Source organism: Coturnix japonica, chromosome 11 (assembly GCF_001577835.2).
Source record: "Coturnix japonica isolate 7356 chromosome 11, Coturnix japonica 2.1, whole genome shotgun sequence".
Lineage (NCBI taxonomy): Eukaryota > Metazoa > Chordata > Aves > Galliformes > Phasianidae > Coturnix > Coturnix japonica.
In genome coordinates, this window is record NC_029526.1 from 7080017 (window position 1) to 7101167 (window position 21151).

Genomic DNA, 21151 nt, shown 5'->3' on the forward strand with positions numbered 1-21151 from the left:
GCTCGAGCTGAGAGCTCAGATCCTTCCCTGCAGAACACACCACTAGAGCCATGTGTCCTGCAGAACACCGGGCTGCAGGCAGTGTCACCAGGACATCGCTTTGTCTCTGGGTTGTGTTGGTAGATGGGCAGTTTGTTGGGTCTGGTGTTGTGCTGATAGGGAAGCAAAGGGACTTGCACAGTCATGGTGTGTGAGGGGCAGCTGGGCCCAGCAGTTTGTGTGCACGCTGCCACCCTTCAGGTGCTGCTCTGCTGTGTGCTCCTGAGGTGATGTCCTACCTGCAGTCTGCCCATGGCAGGTCTGACACTGAGAGATGGGGCACTGCAGCACTGCAAATATGGAAACGTACTCAAAGAAATACAGCGCCATAAAGACTCCTGATGCATTTCCCCTCTGCTTCTATAGAGTCCAGAGATGTCTAAAGAGGTTTGGTACTCATTTCTCAGCTTCTGCTGCTTCAATGAATGTTCTGTTTTCACAAGAATTTACTATGTGCTTTAGCTACCTGAGTTGATTGCGTTTGTTAATGATTTTCAGCTTTAAAAGGAAAAACCCTGTATTCATCTTAATAACCTGCTGTTGCTACGTAGGCAGCCCTTTGCCACATTTGTCTGCATGCAAGGATTTAATTAAAACCTTAATAACTAAATAATCTCTGCACAGTCTAGGTGTCTGTGAGATAGCACACTACGGGGACAGTCCTTGAGTTCCTCAGTTGCACACCACATTACAATGAGCTGGTTTTTATATTGGATAATAATACTCCAGCTTTGCTGGTGAGGCATGTATATGAGGCAGCCTGAGCAGTGAGTGAGCCCGAGCGATGGTGTCCTCAGGAACTTCTTGTAATTCTTTTTATCGTGCCACAGCTGAGAGACATCAGTCTCCTTGAGAGCAAGACTGAGGTATGTGAGGTATTTGCATTGGGGCGCCCTTGGGGTGAGTTTCCTAAACAGAAGTAAGCGGCCTCATTCTTTTTTTCAAGGATACTGAGCACTTAAAATAATAACTGCAGTGCATTGAGAAGTGGTTCTGAGGTCGCTTGTCTGGGTGGCTGGCTGTGCTTTGGGTGCTGGGCACTTTGGTGCTCAGGATGCCCTGACGCAGCTCTGATGCTGGCTGTGGTGTGAGGCTGCAGCTGGGCTCCTGCTTCCTGCTTCCTGGTGGAAGCAGCCCAAAGCCACACAAAGCATCAGTCACGGTGTGCAGCCCTGTCTGCTGTCATGTTATGGTGTTGATGACAACTATACATGCAACTCCATGTTGCAGGTTGTGAAAGGTGTCACTTACTGGCACTTGGGGACCCACTAACCCCATGGCTGTGGACCAGTCCAGGCTCATCTGTCCGCTCAGCTGGACTTGGGGGAGTGAATGGTAGTAACTTCTTGTCCTGCTGCACTGCTGCAGGCCGTGCCAGGACAGCACAGCTTCTGATCACTGACTGATGGCATTTCTTGGTGTGAGCACAAGTCACAGGTGCCTTCCCTACCTGCACCATCCCCTGCACTGTGCCACTGCTGCCCTGCCCTGCCCAGCACGTCCAGAGCGCCCTGCACCCCATGTGTGTCCCATGATCTTACCTCATAGGAGAGGGAGCAATGCTGCCCTTAGGACGCCGTGACTGTAACGGATGCGTTTCACATCTGACCTCTGTTTTTCTGCAGCTCCTGTGCACATTTTTAATTTAAAATTCTGCTCTTTCCTATAGAAGGTAAAGCAGATGTCAAGGTCTCGCTGTTCCCATTCCAAATGAAATGGGTTCGCGTCCTGTTAATCAAGGAGTACGGCTGCAGCATTTGTCATTTCCCTTTAAAATAATGGGTGGTTGATACCTGTCATTTCCCAAGGAACTATATACCAGATTAAGGTGTATTTATAGAAATCTCAATTGCTGGTAAGTTGGCCGCAGCCAAGTTTAGGCGTACCATTAGTGCTGCATAATGAAATGACCTGAGTGGAGTTAGATTTGGGAGGGGGAAGAGAAAGCTATTAGAGTTGGATAGCTCTAGGATGCTGTTTTACTATTAAAATTAAGCTTCTGACCCCTGGCTCTGATGTGATAAAAATAAATCTTCCTGTATTTCTCTTCTGCGTTTAATCTTCTATATTGGAAAAGATAAAATAAAATCTCTTTCTTTTGCTTGTCTCTTTTTCTAGGCACAGGAGCTATTTATGCTACGGACCCACTCCTATACATGTTCCTGTTAATACTGCATAAGCTTGTACATTTATTAGTAAACCACTGATGGACTACTTCCTCCACCACTCCTCGGCCAAACAAAAGGAACCTATTGAAGAACAGGACGAGCCCCTGACAAACCATTCCCCACAGCTGGAAGGACGGACAGAAAGAGACTGAAAGAAGCATGATTGATAAATTCTATGTGAGGGGAAGGAGGTATTTGGGGACATCACGGAAGGTAAACCACAAAAAATAACGCATCTAAGTTTCCAGACTGTGCGGCGTCTGGCGCTGCCCTGCACACGGCTCCTGTGCTTTCTCTATTTTAACGTCATGTTTTTCTTTTCTAAACCTTTCCTCCGGCTCTTCAGACTCTTCATTTTGCACCAGCTGTTGAGCAGTCACCTTCCTGGCAGTGTGTAAAGGTGCTGGGTCAGAAGGGTCAGAACTCTTCCTAAGAAAGGAAAGATTTTGAGTAGATTGTGTTTAGTTTTTCTGCATTTCCTTTTTCTTTTTTTTCTTTCTTTTTTTTTTTTTTTTTTCTTTTTTAATTAAATTATTTCTTTTCGGAGACATTTTAAGGTACACCTTACCATAATTAATAGGCACTGTCGATAATATTTATTTTTAAATGAAGATTGGAAACAAGGTAAGACGTTTGTTTATAAACTGTATTGTATATTGCTGAATAACAGTTGATTAAAAAGATTTTGAAATAAAGTTCCTGCAGCCGTGTGTGACTTTCCCGGTGCTCAGAAGGAGGATCTGTGCTGTGCCCCATCCCAAACTCATCATGGCACAGAAACTGAGAAGGGGTGCACAGGTACAGCTGCATCCTGCTGTGGGCTGGGGGTGACCCGGGGCATGCAGTGCAGCACGGGCTCCGTGTGCCAGCCTGATGTTTCCAAGGTAAGTGAGCAAGTTCTTTTGGGACCACATCACGGCCGGCCTTTGTTCCAGTGTTGGTCTAAGATATAGTCACTTTTTAAGATTACACACTTTTGTATATTTTTTTCTTAGTAAGAGAGTTTCTTCCAATGAGGCAAAATGCTCATCTACAGTCAATACAGAGGTTAATTACTGTTTTTATGCAAAATGCCTGTTGTTTTGTGTACAGTGGGGTAACCCGGCAAGGAATCACAACTTTCTTTAGCTGAATTTATTGAAGCGCTTTGAAATCTCCTGTGTCTGACTGTGATTCTTATCCTGTCATTTATGTGGCGTTCTAGAAAGGACCTTAATTGTGGGAAAGGTAAAGTGACACCTACAGTACCAGCAGGGCTGCCAGCAGAATGTGTGCAGCAAAAGGAGGACGTGTGCTGGTGCCTCAGCTCGTGTCCCCTTCTAGGAGAGGGTAGGAAGGGGGTTTCATTTTCTCACATGGTCAGTGTTTGCTTCTCCTGGGACTGACAGTCACGGTGAGGGACTTGTGCTGCCCACATCTCACCAAGCGTGAGACCAAAACACGTCTGTGTTCCCTGTACAATATCTTCCATAATAAGAAGCCCTCCTGCTCTGGAGCAGACTCACCATAGGGATCTGCAGGCGATAAATTTTTTTACAAGAATTTTAATCCTCTTAATTCCTGTTGTATCTCCTGGATTGGGGCATAATCCATCATCATCTCACCAAAAGAAGAAGTGCTGCACAGAAGGACGATGGGGAGACATCTGCTGCAAGACACGAGGTGCCCGTGTGAGATGGTGCCGAGCTCCATCCTTGCCTTGTGTGCAGGGCAGGGCGAGTGTTCTGCAGCATGAAAGGAAAAGACAGACAAAAAGAGAGACTGAAGTGCCAATCTCTGCCACAGGCAACTCTGGCATTTAATTCTTGTCTGCAAACTTGTTCAAGGACAACTGCTGAAGGTGGGGCTCTGTGTGGAGCCTGCAATGTCACAGGAGCACTGAGCTTTTGAGTAATGGCTGGTGATGGAAAGGAAACCTGCCCAGGTTTGAACTGTGCGTCCTGGTGAGCTCATCACGGCTGCTTTTTCTCAAGGGCAGTAAGTATTTCTCAGTGACCTGTCTTCTAAGAGAAAGAACCCTAACAAATTGTTCCACAAGAGGAAGAAATGCATCTCTCTAAATTTATCTGAATAAACAGCTGAAACCTGAAGTTGCAGAGCCTGTCTAGGAGTGAACAGTGATGCTTTTATTCATTTTGACTGTACCTCAGCGTGGTCTGTTGGTAACGAGATCAGCTGCTTTGCCCTCATACTTTTGTGTCATCATTAACGGGCTGTGTTGTTTCTTGAACTGCAGACTGCACGCTTTGCAGAAAATCTGGGAGGAAATGCGTTATCTTGCATTTGTCATTCCCTTCATACTGTACTGTTACCTGTGTAGGTGTGTGAACCTGGAAGTTCCATGTGCAGCAAAAGGAGTAGAATTAACAAGGTCCTTTTGATCTTAATCATATTGAAGGTGAAAAAGTATTAAACCTGCAACTAAGTGTAGCATTGTTCTTCTCTGAGATCAGAACTGTATGATGCTGCAGGAATAACAATTCCTGTATTCTAATTCACTCGCAGTACAACCTCAGGACTACTAAACAATAACCTGAGCTTCTGATGAGAAATCCAACGAGCAATAGGCTGCTTTTCCTTCTGCTGAAGAGCACACATGCAGAGATCACTCATTCCCAGCAAACAGGAGAACTTCAGCAAGACAGCGCCCTGCCAAGAGAACCTGACTTGACCTTCAAAAGCACAAGGAAGGAATCCTCCAGGTTTCAGGGTCTTGGTTTCTACATTTCATTCAGCTTTTTTTTTGCCAGTCCATGTTTGAGGAAACGACAAGCTGAAAAGACAGGCTGCAACTTTGGTGTGCAATGTGGTCTTTCAGGAGCACTCAAAGGAATGAGAAAAATTTGGCTGGGAAAGAAGTACAGCATTGGTAGCTTCACTGCTTGTGAGTGTGTTGAGGGCTTTTGCTAAAACATCTGTCCTGAGTGCTTTGCTCTTCTGAAAGGGCAGCTGCCTCACTTCTGCTGATTATATTTACAAAGGGCAAAGGCAGTTTTTGCTGTACCCTTAATGGACAGAGGCTAGTGGCAGTTCTTGCTCTTTCATAAATCTCAGCGTTCCTGCTGGTGTCTGCTGTCAGAATCGATTAGGAGTAAGTGCTCGGACTGCAGAGCCATCGAGAGGCAGAGCAGTGCAGCACGGAGCCAGGCAGGAGCTCCTCCAGTGCTGGCAGTAGCCTGGCCACGTCCCCAGGCAGCGAGGGGGAGGCAGCCCCTGGCCCCTGCTCCTTACAGCAGGAGACACACGCCTGCAACACCAGTGGTGGCTGAGCTGGGAAGTGTGAGCGATGGCTGCTGGGGGCCAGAGCTGAGTCATCTGTAATATAATCATAAGGAAACACACATTTTTCCTGAGAGAAAATCAATAGAACTTTGCACTTTTCCTTGTAATATTTCCAGCCTGTGCCATCAGCCATAGTTTGCTCACAGTTACACTGCTATAAATTCACTGCAAGTTAATGGATTTCAACAAAAATGAATGGATTTACAACAGCGTAATAGATCTAACGTTAGAGCCATGTAAAAATACGTGGAACAAAAGCAGATTTTACACCACACGGATCACCTTCAAGATGCCAAGACCTTGCAAGGAAAAAAGCAGAACTGCCTACTGCCAGGTACGCAACACACAGAGGGGAAGGACGGGGGTGTGCACACAGTGCAGGAAACTAACTGTGCCATTTGTTTCATTTCTGCTGTAAAACATTTTGGAGCCTCATCTCATGTGGCACTACTAAGTAAATAAATAACGTGCTCCCAAAGTTGTGTGTCAGAACTGGGCTGGTTAATGTACGAGCTGCCTCTGCTGCATTTGTTACTACACGGTAAATTTCATGCTTAGCCAGAGGCTGCCCAAGTTCATTGATTCATTACCCTTAAACTTTGGGCGGTTATTAGTCAAGCTCCCCCCAGTACATCTATTTAATAAAGAAGAGAAAATTGATGGGATCAAAAATGCTAAAGTCTTAATTAATGCCTTTTAGCAAAGACTGATTGGAGGGGCGTAGTGGGAATATGAAATTGCAGTGAATGTGCTGCCTGCTTCCAATGGCTGCCTTGGGCTTGGCAGGGCAGAAAGGAAGGGTGGCATTCTTTTTTAGATGATGCTTCTGAAACCCAACAATATCTCTTAAGAACAAGATGGATTTTACTGTAAATAGAACCAGCCAGGAAAAGTAATTTGGTTGAGATCTGCATCACTGACAATACAAGACATGACTGGGAAAAATGGCCTTTTCCTATGCCGGTGTTAACCAATGAACTGAAGTTTTCTATTTTACTTCAGTTGTCTGTTAACCTTATAATAATTACAGCCATTATCAGCATTCTAAACAAATCAGTTATATTAAAATCTGAATCAAAGAGGACCATTGATGGATTGTCCTAGTTATTGGCTATAGATTTATCTTCCTGTTGTTGATTCTTAAATCTCATATGTAAAATCATCTTTAATAAAAATTAAATGAACAGCGTCTCAATAAATAACTCAGAGATGCTTAGTCTGCCGTAAACATAAGATTTAGCTCTAAATTTCCATGTCACAGCCTGTTCTTAGAGTACAAACTGTAATTTATTTACTTGTCCTGGACAGCTGCATTTCAGTGCTTCCAGAGTTGTCAGAAGTGATCCGTGTGACCGACTGTGTCACAGTGTCATTAATCAGCTGCTCTTTGCAGATCAAAAAATGTGTCATTGGCCCCATGGGAGCTTCTGCGCTGTCAGAGTGTGTAAGAAGGGGGGTTTGTCTCATTCCCTCCCCCCTACAAGAGCAGCATGTTGGATTGCTGGCACCTAGAAATGAACACCAAGGGTGCAATACCTCAGTTATGTCTTGGGGTGTGTGGCCTCCCATGGCACTAGGCAGCCTTTGGCAGTCATTGCTCTGAGGAACTGGAGAAGGCACTAAGAGTTATACCTGGAGATTTAATCCTCTGGGGTCTCTATAGCATTACCGGTGTGATGAGTTACTCCATTTTTCTTCTCAGCTTACCCAAATCCCTGTCAGGGATACCCACAGCCTTGAGGAAAAGTCAAGAGAGGCTGCAAGACAGGCTAAAGACAAAGCTATCAAATGCAACATTGAAAATGTACAAGCTGATTAAAGAAACACTAGTTAATCCATGACCTTAACCAAACAGAGTCACATTTCTCTTTCATCTATGCTAATTCAGTGCAGGACTGTAAAAACACAGTCATTTATTGCTGCAAATAATGATAATAATGTAATCAATTTATGGAGTGCTTAGATATGATGTCAACTTTTATAGTAGACCGGTATGAAGCCTCAAGTAAGTTAAACACACAGCAAGATGCTAATTGCAGCCCCAGTCAAAACAAACCTCACTTTATGGTTAAGTTGCTGGTTGAGCTTTGTGGATAAACTAGCTTCAATTCCTACTGCAGTCAGCAGTGGAACTCCTTACTTAGTGAATTCTTTTGTATGGCTCCTTTAATAATCAATAATACTGGCATTTCAGTCCCCAGGGAAGTAAGCAGGGTTTGACAAGGCAGAAAAAAACCCCAGATTAAGTTATGTACTGGTGCACTGATCCAGTTGTGAGTTTGTTGGTTTGGCCACCTTGCAGTTTCTTCATCATGTAGAAAGATGAAGAACAAACCTCACCTCTGCATCCAGAACTGTGGGAGCTCAAACAAAAGCAAAGAGGAGCACAGAAACACAGTACACACCTGTCAAAATCTAAACTGCAGTATGATGTAACAGCAAGACTGAACTTCTGAGATTGAATTCTAATTGCTACAGTGTACAAAGTCTAAAGTTAAAAAAGATGTATGTTTTTCAAGAACATAAAATCCCTTTATTAACCCAGGAGTTAATTATTTTGCAACTAGACAGGTGTTATGCTGCTTACTCTAGACTAAAGTATTTCACTAGAAATCATCTCAAAAGCAAATACCTGGAGCTTTGCTTTGTTCAGAAAGCGTTTGTCAACATGGTCATATAGATGTGCGTAGAAAAATCAGCAAAGTTTAGGATCATCACCCAGGGGGAATTCAAACCTTACTGCTGCTATTTCTTGGAGCAGCACCAGAGAAAGCACTGCTCAGTGTTCAGCGCCATGAAAACACCATGTGTTCCACACAGCACATTTCCCTTTATCCACAGCTCTTCTGTTGCTGTTGGCATTTAGAGAAAATCTGCATCTGATCTGTTGTTTACAGCTGGGGATGCAATTACAAATGGTGAGGGAGGAGGGGAGGTGATGCAGGAGGCTGCATGGAGCATTTACCTGTGGACACCAAAGCTCACCTGCTGTGGGATCAGTGAAGTAGCTGACAGCCTGTGCAGGGGATGCACTGATGCCGGTTCTGCGGTCATGCCAAAGCCATTTACGTTTATTTGAACAGCCCATGTTCCCAAAACAGCCAGACAGAGCTCAGCTCAAGGAGAGAGCTGAGTAAGCAGGAGCAGCACAATTTGCCTGTGGCTCAAACTTTAAAACAAGCTCCTCTAAGTCAGGAATAAACTGCAGGTTTTTTCCTTCACATACTGAAGCAAATAGCAAAATAAGGTGTTTTCCCAAATAAACTCACTGATAATGATTTTTGCCATGCATCTCTACCTAACTGTGGTGTGATAAAGTGCATAATTTAAATGCTATCTAGCCTGAGGGCTTAAAGAAAAGCTTACCTCCCCCTGCAAAACAGGGTGCAGATAGGTGATGTGACTACTGCCTATCTGCAGGCTGCAGGCTTTCAAAAGAGCGGGTAACACAGGCACACTATCTGAACATAGCTTAAATTCTCCCCAAATCACGGCTGCTTGGTTCAGTATACTCAGTCAATGGCCGTTATGGCATTAAATAGCCACAATGTACAGCTTATTTCCAATGAAAATACTTTAAACAGCACAGGTGGCTCCTGTGCACACATTAACAAAAATAGGGACAGAGTGAACCAAATTCAGTGTAGCCACAGTAATAACTGTAACAGAGAAATGCTGACCCTGCCTAATGAATGGTAGCACCTGGCTATCACTGCACGGGAGAGATTAGGTCCTTTCCATAAATATTTCACATATACACACAGTATATTTTTATTCAGCTGTTTTGGACCAAACCCAGCATCTTGAGAGAAGTGCATACATACCCTTCAAGCCCAGCAGCACAAACTGTGGTCTCATGGCAATGGGAATTGCAAGTGGAAAACAGCTCCCAACGTGTAAGATCTGTGACGCATTTTCTTATTTTTCATGTGACTGGTTCATGTGGCCCTGCCAGTATGTAAAAACGCTACTGAAAAATTCTATCTTATTATAATGCAATATATGGGATGCTGCAGTTCTGCAAGTTACTTGCACTTAACTGACATTTCCCTGACTCAAAAAATTGCTACGTATAGTTGACTGAGATTAAAATGTGTAGCTTGTGTACAGCTGTATCCTCCTTTCAGAGTTCGGGATTGGAAGGCTTCCATTAAATTGTTATTTTCAGTTATTATTAGATCCTAAATCAGTTAATATAATTACATTCCCATAATGAATGTGCAGCATTGTGAGCCTAAACGCCATATTTTCTATTGATCTATCTCCGCAACCTGTTTAGTGAAATAATTAAAATGATTTACAAGGCTGACCCAATATCTTAGTGGTTTAGTAAATCACGTTGCCATGTGTGAGCAGCCTCAGCCAGTTGTGAGCCCTCAGCCCTTGGCAGCACCAGGACCCCGAAGTGGAGCTGCAGTGAGTGCTGTGCTGTGTCTGAAGTGCGCTCGAGGTGGGCAGAAAAACCTCCTCCAATGCTCAGGGAGAAAAAGGCATCGGATTGGTTTGTTTGTTGGCTGCCTGTGATCAAAGTACAACAATTTCTGAGTGCTATCAAGCTGGAGCACAATTTGAGCCGTCATTATCAGGTAATGTATCTTCACTTGCAACTTAAACATTCCCCATTTCTACCCCCAGAACCGACCCTAAGTGTGTGACCAGCAAAAAGGGGGCCAGCTCTGCAGCTTGGGATCTTTGCATGAAATACAACAGGTGAAACAACTGCATCATTATTGTTGTTAACTTACAGGAAAAGGCCAACCATAAGCACTATCTCCTTCAAATAGGTTTTCAGGGCTCAGCGGGATTCAGTAGTGTCCAGACAGAGATACACGGAAGCAATGCCCTAAAGCATCTTAAAACCTCTCTCGGTCTCTTTGGTAATCTCGAGGGGCCACAGGTAATTCCCCAGGCTCTACAGAGGGCTTTTTTTCTAGCTCACCTTCCTTCATTTTGCTGGCGCTGTCAGGGTTCCCGCAGAGCAGGAGCAGAAGCACAGTGCCTGGAAGACAAAGCAGAAAGCAGTTGCTTTAGCAAGGGTGGCAAGAGCAAAGTATATTTCAAGTATTATTACAAGGAGCTGGTAGCAACTCTTTTTCCCATTAAAGAAAAAAAGTGCATTTTGACAGCTGCAGTCTGGAGCCAAAAGGATGGAGTTGGCTGTTGTGGGATCAGAACAGTGGCTGCAATGCGAGGCTGGCACAGACAGGGCTCCCAGGGCAGGGGGCACAAACCCAACCCCATCCATGACATGAGAAAAGAGCACACAGCTCTGCAATCCGCTGCCATCTGAAACACATTTCTAATGTCTCCACTTGGAATTTGTGTGCCTGAACAAGCCTCAAGCTTGCTTTCAGCATCCAGCACATTTCTTTCAGTCCCATTCTTTTGCATAACTATACAAAAAAAGGAAAAATGTCTTATAGAAACTTAAAAACTTGAAGGCGGTTGCTGAACGCTCTTTGCAGCAGATGTCATTATCCTCCTTCCTGACCCTGACCTGCACTGTTTGTATTTTGCTTTAAACGGGCCTGTAATTTCACAATGTGCATTCAACTGGAACGATGCTTTTTGTTAAATAAACTTTACCCTTGGACTGACTGCACCGGGCTCTGAAAAGAAACACATTTTGCTTATGACTGTTCCAAAATAGGTCTGAAACTCAAAAAGAACTGTAAAAGAACTGTTGCTAAATGGGCTGTAATCATGCTGAAGGGCAAGGGAGTATTCTGCCACAAAACTAACAACCAAAAAACCAGGCAAAAATAAACTAATACCTGTGTTCTGTTCTGCAGTCTCACTGCTGATAATTTCACAGATCAGAGGATCCTGTTTTCAGAAAGCAGCCTGCTGTGCTGTGCTGTGCTGTTCTGTGCTGTGCTGTGCTGTGCTGTGCTGTGCTGTGCTGTTCTGTGCTGTGCTGTGCTATGCTGTTCTGTGCTGTGCTGTGCTGTGCTGTGCTGTGCTGTGCTATGCTGTGCTGTGCTGTGCTGTGCTGTGCTGTGCTGTGCTGTGCTGTGCTGTACTGTACTGTGTTTCCAAGCTGAAACAACTGTAGTGGTGCCCTTGGTGCTGCACCTGGGAGCACCAAGAGGGGCCTGGCTGCTTGAGGCCTCACACACATCACAGAACTGCTCCACAGCACACTGCCACAAACTGGGGGGAGCCGGGCAGCTCAGCAGCAAGTGCTGCAATGCCAGAGCTGGTGGGGACCCTAAAAGAGTCTTCATTGTTACCCCCAACAACAGCCCACCCCAAATTCCGGCTGCAGGAGCGGTTTTACATACAAGCACTCATAGAATAGAGTCACAGAATCATGGACTCCTTACCCCTGCACTGCATCTCCTCTGTGCCTCTACCAACCTTAGGTGCTATGTGCCATTGCAGCAGTCCTAATTTCACACTAACGTAACACTAGAAAAATCCTTTTAAGCTGGGCTAAGGCAGAAGAGACTCGGGCTCAAGGTGTTTGTTAGCCACAGCTCTGTGCTCACCGACCTGTGGCCATGGCAAACATAGGTCAACTCAGTTATGAGTCTGCAATTAGTTACTTCTGTTTAGAGGCCCTGCCTAAATCAAAACCATTCTCACCCATTCTCACCCCCTGTTCTGTTTCTGGGAGTACAAAGCGCTCAATGGTCTCTGCCTTCTGAAAAAACCCACCCATCTTTGCTGGCAGGATGACAGCCTGCCTCGCAGCTCTTCCCCACTGCAAAATATATAAATTCATCTCGTACTAAAATTAACATATATTGCTAAGGCGAATGAATTGCCGTATATCTATTAGCTTCCAGCATATCCTGAGTGGGAACTTCATTTAATTAACTGCCTGACAGGCTAGCTCTCTCCAGAACCATGGCCACAGTTATTACTTTTATCTCCTTGGACACCTGCCTCTCACCCTGGTTTATCAGATTTCTGCCGAAGAGATGGACAAAGTATTTTCTGTTGTACGAGGCTGCGGGGTTTTGTGTTGCTCTTTTTTTAAAGGAAAGGTTCTTACTGAAGCACTGAACTCAAACAGGCGTTTTTGGTCTGTTCAATTATCAAAGCGGCACAGCAGCATTAACCCCCTCACTGCCCGGCACTTCAGAGGAAATCAGATTGCACACAGGAGATGAAAGCCTTCCATTGGGTCCTGAGCACCCTTCCTAACGAGCATGCCCACAGCAGAAGACAAACCCATCAGCTCCTTTGATGTGTCTCCTTTTCTTTATTCCTCATACACAAACGTGGAAATACAGCGTGGCTCCCCAGCATACAGATCAGTGCCATCAGCTGCACTCTGCTGAGTGGGAGCTGCCTGAATTCTTCCACTGTATTCTGGGCTAGTTGTTCCACTGCCACTCACACCTTTATAATTGGTCATAAAAAGCTAATACGTTTACAAGCAACACCCAAATAACCCCGGCCTACCTGAGTTCCCAGGGACACACACGTAAGGGGGGCAGGACTCGGCGCACACTGGGGAATTGTGACAGACACAGTCAAAGCAGCAAGACCCAATGATACCGGCTGCCTTGGCATTTGACACCTTTATTAGTGTGGACATGGAAATGCATCTCTTCGGCAAGGACAGTGCAAGCTGACTCATTTTATTAAAAATAATGTCAGTCCTGGCAGCCTAATTGTGTTACTTTGAAAGAGAATGGCAGGAACAGGGCCTTGCCAGCTAGCGATGCCTCGGAGATGGATGCCTCATTACAGAGCAAAGATGAGAAATTTGTCTCTAATGAATCTTTTCAAATTTCCTGGGATTTCAGCCCAGATCCCCACGCTGCAGCCCGGCTGATGGGGCAGGGGCTGCCCTACCCTGGGAACGCTCTCCCAGTGCCACCAGCAGCACAGCGGGCTCCTGTGCCCTACAGAGAGATGCACTGGATGATGTAATGTATCTTTGGCCAAAACTTACCATTGGGAAAGTGCACAATCAACACAACCACACCGTATCACACAGACCTGCAGAGTTCAACAACCATTTCCTAGGAAAAAAAAGGTATGAAATTCCCCCAAAGCCTTCTTCCACAGATAAATTTACTGTGATGTAAAACAGGCTGGTGTACGTGAAAACTGGAGCCATGTATGCTGCAAGAAGCTGCAAACAGCCACATTTTCTCCAAAGACAAAGCAATTTTTGACTCCTAATACTTGATAGAGCTGGGTTCTGCCCCGTGTAGGAGCGGGTCTGGAGCTCTCAGCAGGCAGCCCTGCAGCAGGACGGCTCGCTCTCGGTGCTGGGCTGCCCTCTGGTGAGGAGCAGAGGAGTGCTGAGAAGCAGGCAGGAGTTAAGCTGGCTGAACACTCACTGCTTCAGCACTGCCAGGGGCTGGGAAATGTATTAACAACTTGGTATTTGGGTAAGGGAAATCAGATCGGAGCGTTTAAAGCGGCAATTATTTTCACCAGTATACCTGTCCCAAGGGACCAAATGTGACTGCTAATACAATTTGGCCAAGAGGAACAAACTGCATTGATCTTAAGAACTCCAGTGCTGGCTGAGATGCTCTTTCTGGTGAATTACAGTATCTGTTTCTTGTATCAGCTGCAATCAGGAAAAGCAGTCCGTGATTACAGCCCAGTCACCTCCTATGCACATCACTTCACTTCTGCTCATCTCCAGCTTCAGTTCACAATTACTCTTGAACAACAAACAAACAAAGCAACACCACAATCATCTCTTCTTACATCATACAAACACCTCTGTTTTCTGCAGGTGGATACTCTGCACCTCACTTGTAGCTCTCTGTGCTTCCCATCACTGAAATTCCCCCAGCACATTGCTGTTACCTGCCTTGGCCTGCACTCGTTTCTCCCATCACCCACTGTAACTCAACGCACCGACAGCCGAAGCAACATGGCCCCCTGCTGTACACATGTATGGTGGTTCATTGTTGGGTGTTCACAAATACATAGATACATAGACTAAAAAAGCAATAAATATAGCCATACACAGACTTAATGGGATAAGAAATACCAATGCTAGCACCTGCAAAGGGGAATAAGTAATATATATTAGGGGTTTATATCACCATAAACTTGTATTGTGCTTGCAAGCTGATTTACTTGAAAAAGTAAAAAGCTTCAAAGGCCTGAGACTAAGACACTTCTGACACTAAGTGAGGTGGAGACATCCAGAAACATGCATTAGAATTATCTGCACTTCTGTTTACATATTTCTGCATTGATTTTATTCCAAATTCCCTTTTTACTCATCTTCCCTCATTTCTCTGAGCCTTCTCTTCCTTTCTGATCCATAAAATATTTCCACGTATTCTTTTTCCTCCTGCTCTTTTTCATGTTTATTTGATTGAGTCCCACTCCCAGCTCAGAGCCCTTTCCCTGGAACACACACTAACAAGCTGACCCAGCTCTATCAGACACTGTCTCTGAAGATAGATTGGGAAATGAAGATGTAGAGCTGTTGGAAGAGACTGGCTTCCCCAGGCACCTGTTTAGCCTGGATCATTGGATTTACTACACTGGCATCACCAACACCGATTTGACTATTAATCCCTTAAGTGCCTTAGGAACTGCAGCATAAATCCAGCCAAGGAGCACTCATACGGCCCTGAAGACCCATAGCGTTCATCCTGGCACTCCATTCATGAAAACTGATCTTTTCTTAAATAGCAATGACAACTCAAGGAGTCCCTGCTTTGTAAAAACAAGGCACCTGTTTGCTGTGGCAACATCCTACACTGCCAAGAGACCTTTCATACACGCTGTATGGGAACTGTTGAGTCCCAGCCTGAATCACTGGGCACCTGAGAAAGGACCTGCTCAGCCCTGAGAGCACAAGTGGAGGCAATTCTCTTTGTGAGTGGAAGGGTGGAGCCTGGCTGCACCTCTTACACCTCATTTAAGGGCTGACTGCCACCAGGGAAGGTTCTCTGGTTGGAGATCCCTCCTTGGTGAAGCCTGTGACCTTAATCTTCAGAGATGGGTGAGCAGACCTTTATCCTTCCTTTTTAACACCATTCTGTTGTATTAGTCCCTTTATTATTACAGCTCTTGTATCACCTTTCCATCACATTGATCTTTCTGGTTGTTACACAAACCAACCAGTGCTTGTGCTTATTAATCTGAAGGGACTGGCCTTTTTTTCTCTACAAATACACATTTATCTGCAGTTTTGTCCCTTGTTACACACTGCTTTAGTACCTCTGTGCTCCACAGCAGCACTCAACACAATGCTCACATTTCCTATGCTCTGTCATGGCAGCTCTGTCAGCCTCCTTCCCCAGGGGGCACTTAGTTACACGTGTGGCTGATACCCACCCCGTGATAGGAATACAAACACCTCTATTTTAATGTGAGCTTGGACTTGCTAAGCTGAGGAACTTGTGGTACTGTTTCCAGAGCACCTCTGTGCCAAGAGGTGTGGGAGTGCAGCAGGGCTGGAAGGGGCGAACCCCTCGGAAGAGCAGGAGATGCTGCGTGCACATGGATGTGTATCCTCGTACTAAACTGCCATGCTCAGGCCCAAAGTTCCTACTGCTGCAGGGGGCTGAGCTCGGGTTCCGTAGCCCCCACCCCGGCACACAGAGCGTTGGGAAGCGCTTGATAGAGCGGCACTGTCCTGCAGCTCCACCTGCCGCACTGGAGGGGAAGGGGGGGATGCAGCCAGGCCCGCCCCGGTCGCACACACGTCACGGCTGCGCCGGAGCATCGAGATGGAGGGTGAGTACAGGGATGGGACGGGACGGGAGGAGGATGAGGATGAGGAGGTAGATGAAGGGCCGGCTGAGCCCGCTGTCTGCCCGCAGGTGTGTTGTACAGCGGGCTGCCCCGCGAGGCGGCGAAGGAGCTATGCCTACAGGTACCGCTCCCATGTACCCCCACAGCCTCTGCCCAGCGCTGCCTCAGCTCGGCGGGCAGCCGGGCTCTAATTTAATTAAAGTCTGTTTTTAAACACCTTTAGCCCCAAGGGTCAGAGGAGGCCAGAGCGTTTGTGAGCGCCTTCCTGAAGCGCAGCATGCCCAAGAAGAAGGACGAAGCCATCCAGGATGTGCTAACGCGGAAGGCCGTGGTTCTGGAGCACCACTGCAGGAGGAGGAAGAAGCCAAAGAGAAGGAAAACAAAAACCTTCACAGCCAAACAGAGGAGGGAGCTGGGGCTGTTTGATATCGAGCCTGAGCAGCAGAGGTATGAGAGTGAGTTTGTGTGCTCTGTGGCACTAAACCACAGCACAGCTATAACCTGGGCTGCCTGTTGGATGAGCTCATCCCTGACCAGTTCTTTCCTAAGTGCTGCCACCTGTGACTTCAATTCTAATCCCCAGAATGGCTGCAACCAGTGAATCTCCATTTTGCATTATGTTCCTTGACCCAGGACATGCTGAGTAAGGCCAGTGCTGCTCCTAAAAGGAAGCAAGGGGGAGAAAGAGGAGCAGAAAGCTCTTAAACACATCCCTCCCCTTGGGTTTGTTCGGAGCATATTCAGCTTTACTTGGAGTGGTTTACTAAGTGATCTGTGCAGCTGATAACATGTGTAATTCTTAGTTTTAACTCTGCTTACTAAGACAATCTACAATATAATATATTATAATATATATAATTAAGTTATTGTAAAATATTTGCCTTCTAACTGCAGATATGAACTATTTCTACCACTACATGAACTCTGGAAGCAATACATCAGAGACCTGTGTTATGGACTTAAACCAGATGCGTAAGTTTAGCTAATCTAACCACCACCATTTTTTAAGGCATTTCAAGTAGTAATTTGATTAAACTTAAATGTCAATTATTTAATAAGGATATATGCTATTTCTGTAAGCTTTGACCAGTATTTCAATAGGCACAGTCACACCTTATAAACATGCTTTTCCATGTATTTTTTTCCCCTCTCTGATCCTACCCTTTTCTTCAAGGCAACCACAGATGGTGCAGAGCAAACTGCTGAAAGCTGACCTCCATGGAGCTGTTGTTACAGGTATTGTTTGCTTTATTCTGCAGTTATCTGAGATTTGCTGTACTTTCTTATGTTTCAGGTGCTCATTGAATTCCTTTCAGTATCAACTCTAGGATAATGTAATTGTGTTGATGGATTCTTTCTCCATTTACCAGTGCTGCTTAACTTTTCAACTGCTCTACCAGTTATCACTATAATTACTTCAGACTATTATCTCAGACTTCTAAAATGATGAGGCAATAATGGAACAGCAAACCAGCTGCACCTGAATTTATTCTAACACATTCCTATTCTTGTTCTTTCAGTCACAAAATCAAAGTGTCCATCTTATGTTGGGATAACGGGAATAATCCTACAGGAATTCAAACATGTCTTCAAGATTATTACTAAAGACAACAAACTAAAAGGTATGGCAAATGTTTTTCAGTGCTTGTTATAATGTGAGTTACTGAGAATCGATCATATTATTATACTTCTGAGTAAATGTATGAGCACATACATACATTGTTCTTTACCACTGCTTGTAATTCTTTGCATAGTGGCAGAAGTTCATGTCTTTATCTGACATGTAAAAACCCAATAATGTACCTTAGAAGTAATTTAAAAACATATTTCCAGTGATTTATAACATGATTATGCACATGGTTCATTCATCTGATTCACTGTAGATCGTTCTCTGCAACTCTTACTGCACACTTGTGAACAAGGACTGAATTCTGTCAGTTTTGCCCTTAAATGTACAGGCTGTATTGAGTGTATTTCTCACACTGCAGCATTAAACCTTGACATGTTATGAACCTGAAGCCTGCATGTGAATAGTATTCCCTGGTACACCAGTATCTATGCATAATGCTACTTCTCCATTTTTCAGTTGTTCCCAAAATTAACAACGTATTCAGTGTGGAGACTGATGGATTCATTTCCTACATCTATGGAAGCAAGTTCCAGCTTCGAGCAAGTGAGCGGTCTGCAAAGAAGTTCAAGCTGAAAGGAACTATTGACCTATGATTTCATAGCAAATCAAAAGGAAGTTTAATTAAGATGTCTGCTGTTCTCCTTCAGTTTACAAAACAGGTTTTCTGGCAGACTGAAAGACAGAGTTAACTAGCTGAGATTTTTCTGAAGTGTTTCTTCATACTGAAGAATGACTGGTTTCATCTTTAAAGCAGTCTGTCAAACTGCTGAAGTCTTAGTTGTATCTTTTACTTGTGTGTAATGTTCTGCCTTTTATTAAACTTGTGATTAGTACTGATTACCTGGTTTTTGTTTCTATTTTGACTGTATATTTGTTCAGTGAATGTTTTATCTTATAACTTGCTTACAGAGCCTGCTTCGTTCAGAAGGCAGCAATAACACCTGTCACTGTGTAAGGAGACTGCAGCTGGTAACTGCTTTTATGTGATTGCTCCTGGATCAATCATTGCTGCCTGTTCAGCTTGTATCCATGCTAGACTGAAAAACCTTATAATGAAAGCATTGGGCAAAAATGTCTTTCATGTTTACTGAGTCAGCAACAGAGGTGATTTATGCTGCAAAAGGTATCATGTCCTGGCAGGTCAATGAGAACTCCTATGAGTATCAAGAATGCTTTCTGGATTGTTTTCCGCTAAACCAGGGAATGTTTTAGTATCTGACTTCCAAGGACTGATAAATACCAAGGTCAGTAACTTTCTTATCTTAGTCTGGAACTATTTATGCTTTTTTTTCCCTAGAACTACCTACCCAAATGGAAAAATACATTGTTTGGGGTAATGGTTAAAATGCAAATGCACAAGAAGTGGAGGTGAAACCTCTAACTGAGCACATGCATTTAAACAAGCAAGACATGTCTTAAACCACAGGTGCTTCAATCAGGACAGTGCCTCACAGGTGAGAAATCATGATTCTTTCTGGGCTTGTAGCTACTTGCAATCACTAGACAAGGACTTGGATTCTGTTCACGAGTACTTTAAAGTTAACAGGCACTTAGTCGAGCTCTGAAGTAGTTACATCAAGGTATCTCCCTTTAAGCATAATTCCTCCCAAAGTTCTTTGAAATCCATTAGATTTCTCTGAGAATCCACAAGGAAATATCAACAAATTGGCAGAAAGCTTAAGTGACAGTAGAAACTTTCTCTGCAGGACAAAGGCTTCATTTTCATTTTGCTTATAGCTATCAGTGTAACATCTAATTAAGACATCTGTTAAATGCCTATAATATTAAATTAATAGAGGGAAGCTAATGGAACTTTATTGGCGTAGTCCTGTTAATTAAAGACCTTTAATAGATGTCTTAACTAGGCATCATTAATGGCAATGACACACAAATTGGAATTAGGCACGATCCCATTTCATTGTGCTGCAGAGGACATACTATATTCTGCCATACAGACACACAGATGAGCACAACAGCATTTTCCATAGCTATTGCTATTTACACTTTTCTACATTTTACTTCAGTGGCAGGAAGATGTGCTGCTTAGCAGCCCCTTTCAGTAAATAACAGTAAGGAAATAATTATTTACAGTGAATAGTGCTGGAGAGGTGTTCAGAGGTCTCTGAGGTACTTAGATGCTAGCAGCACAGATGACAAATGAAGCCTAACAAGAGATTGAACAGCCAAAGCATTCAAACTACCTTTACTGCTGTTGCTAAATCACCTGAAGAGGCATTTTTACCTCATCGAGGTGTTCCAAACATCCAAATGTAGGTTTTTTTTAATAAGAAGTTCCAGTTCCTTACTGTTCCTAATGCAGCATCTCCCACCCCACAGGAGGGCTAATCCCTGGCTCCTGCTATTTGTAATGCTCCCTCACCACACAGTAAGATTTCCATAATTAATTTCTCATTAAATCTGCAGTGATCTTACCTTGGGATGCGAGTATAAGGCTTCAGCGACACATCAGCTCTTCTTTTTAGCACCATCATCCCTGCAACCTTCTCTAGATGAAACCCCAGCAGAGAATGAGGTGCCCAGTGCCCACCAGCACTATGTAACCAGCCTTCTGCACAGCACAGCTGAGGCCAGCATGCAACAATTGCTCTCCTAGGCAACTGGTTCTCTACTGTGACAAACACCTGAGTGTTCCCCTTACCCAGCTGCACTGATTGCCTCTTGGCTCTGAAGGTCAGCACAGGGAGCCTTGGTGAGCAATAGTTGACCTAAGTTAACGGATGTTCAACTTCATGTGTTTTCTTAAACAGAAAGAAAAACTGGATTTACAAATCATTTCATCCCTCAGTGGTGACCAAACTATGGCCTTACGGACCTTGCCAAGAAACAGAATTCCAGATTGTATGGCAACAATGAGCAGTTCCATGGAATTTTACAGAGTTTTGATCCATCTTTCCCCTCTGTTAATTCTGTCATTTCTATTCCGAGCTACATTTCCCTGTGTTTGATGAATATGTATTGCTTTGGTAAGACAGAAACCTCCCTCAGAGTGCTGCTTTAAATTAACAAATGTGAATGCATGGGAGCAGGCACCCCCTGCAGCTGAGCTACACCTGGGCTGCAGAGCCAGCAGCACCCCGTGCTCTGTCTACAGGCCATTCTGACACCTGGGCTGCACAGACAGCCATTTGTTTCCAACCAAGCCACTCACTGTTTATTGTGTTAGGACCTATTCCACTAACTTGACCAACAGAACTGATTTAAAACGTGTAATTTTTCATCTCTGATACCGGCAGATCTGACAACCACCACCTTCTACAGGCAGCTGAATGGCACACTGAAGATTTGCAGTATCAGCCTATCGATACAAATCTCTTCC

General features: G+C 44.5%; 2 protein-coding genes and 1 long non-coding RNA gene across 8 annotated transcripts in view; 2 read left to right on the top strand and 1 right to left on the bottom strand.

Annotated features, from left to right (window-relative positions):
- Positions 1-2902, top strand: part of VSTM2B (V-set and transmembrane domain containing 2B) — a 200540-nt gene extending 197638 nt beyond the window's left edge. For all 4 annotated transcript variants that reach the window (XM_032447136.1, XM_015874013.2, XM_015874015.2 and 1 more), the window contains one exon: positions 2158-2902. In XM_032447136.1, the coding sequence (XP_032303027.1) occupies positions 2158-2246 (89 nt within the window). In that variant the 3' untranslated portion in view covers positions 2247-2902. The remainder of the gene's footprint in view (positions 1-2157) is intronic.
- Positions 2216-20520, bottom strand: LOC107319306. 2 transcript variants are annotated; one of them, XR_001557728.2, is made up of 5 exons: positions 20248-20520; positions 10429-10488; positions 9314-9437; positions 3713-3931; positions 2216-2636 (listed from the first exon to the last, which is right to left on the bottom strand). It is a non-coding gene; the product is annotated as an uncharacterized LOC107319306 (long non-coding RNA). The 2 variants fall into 2 exon arrangements; XR_004308694.1 differs by lacking the exon at positions 9314-9437 and having other exon boundaries at positions 20248-20518.
- On the top strand, positions 16042-18652 carry POP4 (POP4 homolog, ribonuclease P/MRP subunit). 2 transcript variants are annotated; one of them, XM_015874016.2, is made up of 7 exons: positions 16042-16166; positions 16253-16305; positions 16408-16631; positions 17079-17156; positions 17359-17420; positions 17705-17806; positions 18271-18652. In XM_015874016.2, the coding sequence occupies exons 1-7, from the start codon at positions 16160-16162 to the stop codon at positions 18405-18407; spliced, it is 663 nt and encodes a 220-aa protein (XP_015729502.1). In that variant the 5' UTR covers positions 16042-16159; the 3' UTR covers positions 18408-18652. The 2 variants fall into 2 exon arrangements, with proteins under 2 accessions (XP_015729502.1, XP_015729504.1); XM_015874018.2 differs by lacking the exon at positions 16042-16166 and having other exon boundaries at positions 16387-16631.
- Positions 20521-21151: the final 631 nt, after the last annotated feature.

What these genes read in the sequence shown, in the direction of transcription:
- POP4 (XM_015874016.2), top strand. An exon ending in CGAAGGAGCTATGCCTACAG is followed by an intron (nt 16,306 to 16,407) that starts GTACCGCTCCCA and finishes AAACACCTTTAG; the next exon opens with CCCCAAGGGTCAGAGGAGGC. An exon ending in TAAAGACAACAAACTAAAAG is followed by an intron (nt 17,807 to 18,270) that starts GTATGGCAAATG and finishes TCCATTTTTCAG; the next exon opens with TTGTTCCCAAAATTAACAAC.